Source organism: Notothenia coriiceps, unplaced genomic scaffold (genome assembly GCF_000735185.1).
Source record: "Notothenia coriiceps isolate Sejong01 unplaced genomic scaffold, NC01 NC01_scaffold00033556, whole genome shotgun sequence".
Classification (NCBI taxonomy): Eukaryota; Metazoa; Chordata; class Actinopteri; order Perciformes; family Nototheniidae; genus Notothenia; species Notothenia coriiceps.
The window spans coordinates 1-3,067 of NW_011366257.1; the positions used below are offsets into that span (position 1 = coordinate 1).

Genomic DNA, 3,067 nt, shown 5'->3' on the forward strand with positions numbered 1-3,067 from the left:
AACATTGCTCTACTTTTGCAGCGAGCACCGCGAGAGGAGCTACGCTTTGCTCCCACAATGCAGGTCGGCGAATCGTGACGTCACCCCATTCAAAGTGAATGGGCAGAAGCGTTGAAGCGGCAACGCACGCCGCCGTGTGTAGGGGCCGTAAGAGATCAACTCAGTGAAAGCACTGCCTGCTGACCAATCAGAGCTCAGTGTGCGGAGTTTAAAGCGATCAAGTCATATTACAGGAGAAAGGAAATACAGAAAAGCTGCCGTTGCAGGAAAGACGGCCGGCAAAAATCACCGACTGTGTGAACGTGAACATTAATAGAATATCACCTCCCATCTTCAGAGCAATCTGACTATTATAACATTAGCGTTAAGAAAGCTTACTTAAATATCTGCCACAACATAAGTAACCGGATCAGAGTAACATTAAGTACAGTCCGCGGCATATCACATCATAATGTATCATATATTTCCTTATCTGAGTCAGCTGAGCCGTATCTGGCCGTGCAACACTCACAGTGTCACATACTGTATGCAGAAGTATTATTTTAAGCAACACATTAAGTTGACGAAACACTCGAGACAAATGTAATTAAAGTCAGATCGTGTCTTAGACGGGGCAGTGATATCATAAACCTGTGAATGTACGCATTCAAACACTTTTTCTTTTACCAGCTGTATTCACCTTGCAGGTGCAGCTATGTGGCTTTTATCCTGGATACAGTGTTTAAGTCATGGATGTTTAAAGTTTAACTTATTCATATGTCTAATATTATAGTTGACTTTTCATTCAGGAAGTATGACGCTGCGCTGTCAGTACGCTTCTCCATGTTTGTGATTGGTCGAATGCTCCAAATACCACCCCTTTCATGTGAACGCGCACCTAACTAGATAGGACACGGCTGGCTTGAGCGATCCACTTGATAACCAGCGTCGTAGTACCGTTTAGCGAGAGCGCGTATGTTTTGGATTAGGCCAACCGGCTAACTCAAACATATCCAGGTTTTGTTGAACCGGCTTCGTAGTACAGGCCTCTGGTGCCCAAATGTTGCCGTTTTCAAAGAACAGTCGTCATAATTTTCTAGTGGTTAGGTTTGTTTTACAGACAGTAAAGCTGGTCACTAGGAATTATTTTCTACAGTACACATCTGAAAATCTGCATTTTGAAACAAAACTTCAACATTAAACACCTTGGTCCCGACCGGCCTCAGGACTTTTTTATGAACCAAACCACAAGAAAGAATAGACAGAGTTAGTGTGCAGTGGTTCTCAAGTTATAATGGTTAACTTCTATCTTATCAGAGAAGATGTTCTTTTTTATACTGTGTGTTATTTGGAGGTACATGGTCAAGAACATGCTTTCAGAAGCTCAAGCCTTTTTCTGACAGGGTTAACAAACATCAAAACAACACGAACACATGGTTGGATGCTTGGCAGAGGCAAAGCAAACAAACAGGAAATACAGCATCAAGTTGAGGAGAACAGGTATGTGCCAATTTGGATTATCGCAATAGTTAAACTGTGTGTGCAATTTTAAATAGTGCATTATGCCAAATTGTGCAATGATATGGTTTTGGATCCATCTAAATTAGTAGTTTCCCAATTATTTTTTCCGCACCTTTAACACCACTAGTTGTAACATGTCAACATTTAATAAACCAGTTTTTGGCCAAAAAAAACGTCAAAGCATTTCAGGTAAGATTACTGCATCGCAACATTTCTCTTAATCAATTTTTCCTCACTCGTTTCATTTTGCACTTATTATTTAAGTCTATTATTATTATTATTATTGAACTGTACCTTCTCCGTGCTGCCATTGAACTTCCCCAGGATGTTGAAGAGGGGAACCTGTGGGATAATGAGCTGCTCCTTCTCATCCTTGTACAGTGGAGCTGTTGGGAGGTCAAGGGTCAGAAACAGGAAGGTGGACTCTGACATCTGCTCCTGGTACTCCTCCGTCACAAGCAACGCCTCTTTCTCTTCTGGTGTCTGGCAAATCAAAGTAAAACAATGAGAAGGAAACCATGGCTTTCTAAACATAATGATATTTGCAAAAACTGCTCGGACAATTTTTGAATAAGCATGGACTATTCTTTATAAAACCATTCACATTCAAGATGTCAATTCATGTTTTGATAATGAAACTCACACAATCTGGGTGTGGAAGTTTCTTTGAAAAGATCCGCATGGAGCCTTGAAATGCTTTTGTGATGCTTGCTGAGAGGGCAGAAAGATAAATGAGGACGCCGGGTTATTTTCATATATGCAACAGTCAATAACTTAAGTAAAATGTTTCATGCTAAAGCTAACTCTAAAGGTAAATTCAACCTTAGAGAAAGAGAGAAAAGTAACATTCACATTTGATGTAACACTTTTTTTTTTTTTGCCAAACCTCTTTCTGATGATTGCATTAAAGACACGTTTTGCTTTTATTAACCCCTTTGATTATCCTCTTCTGACTCACATGTTTTTTTCTTTGTGCCTCCCAGAGCACCATGCAGAGCATTCAAGAACCACGTCATGAAGTCCACAGCATCTCCTGCAGAACAGAAGACAATCAATCAGAATCACAATGTAATCTCTAAGTCACTCACTTAGTCGCCCGCAGGGGCAACGTGAGTCGCCCGCCGGGCATGTTCTAAAAATAGCTCGCCAAGCAAATCCAAAATGTATAAAATACACAAAATAAAAAAGGAAATGTAATTAAAAGAACCTACCCTATGCATAAACGAAACCTCAATCATAGCGAACCCTATCTACTTACTACAACTCTATATCTATCCAACACCCCTCCTCCCCCCACCCCCACAATGAATATCGACCAATCACGTTGTGGCTTGATTTGCGGGACCAGCGTTGCAGTCGGGAAGAAAAGCAATGTGGCACCTCCCCGCTGATTTTCCTTCTGGCAGAATCTATACAAACGCGCCTTATGAGTGAAACTGGACAATATAAGAAACATATCGCATTGGATTAAGGATCGTTTTCACCGGACAAACAATTGGATTACTTCTCAACCGACACCGTCATCCCGGATCAGCTGGACAACAAGCCACTATCAGCTGGAGATTGT

General features: G+C 41.2%; 1 protein-coding gene across 1 annotated transcript; it reads right to left on the reverse strand.

The window, feature by feature from the left end:
* Positions 1-1,740: 1,740 nt before the first annotated feature.
* LOC104961646 (U4/U6.U5 tri-snRNP-associated protein 2-like) lies at positions 1,741-2,565 on the reverse strand. Its single transcript, XM_010789972.1, has 3 exons — positions 2,459-2,565; positions 2,144-2,211; positions 1,741-1,983 (listed from the first exon to the last, which is right to left on the reverse strand). The coding sequence occupies exons 1-3, from the start codon at positions 2,514-2,516 to the stop codon at positions 1,756-1,758; spliced, it is 354 nt and encodes a 117-aa protein (XP_010788274.1). The 5' UTR covers positions 2,517-2,565; the 3' UTR covers positions 1,741-1,755.
* Positions 2,566-3,067: the final 502 nt, after the last annotated feature.

Bases quoted from the DNA above. Each gene is read 5' to 3' on its own strand.
- LOC104961646 (XM_010789972.1), bottom strand. From the start codon at position 2,516: ATGACGTGGTTCTTGAATGCTCTGCATGGTGCTCTGGGAGGCACAAAG. The intron at 2,212-2,458 runs GTGAGTCAGAAG...CTGCCCTCTCAG, and splicing joins AGGCACAAAGAAAAAAACAT to CAAGCATCACAAAAGCATTT. The intron at 1,984-2,143 runs GTGAGTTTCATT...TTGATTTGCCAG, and splicing joins AACTTCCACACCCAGATTGT to ACACCAGAAGAGAAAGAGGC.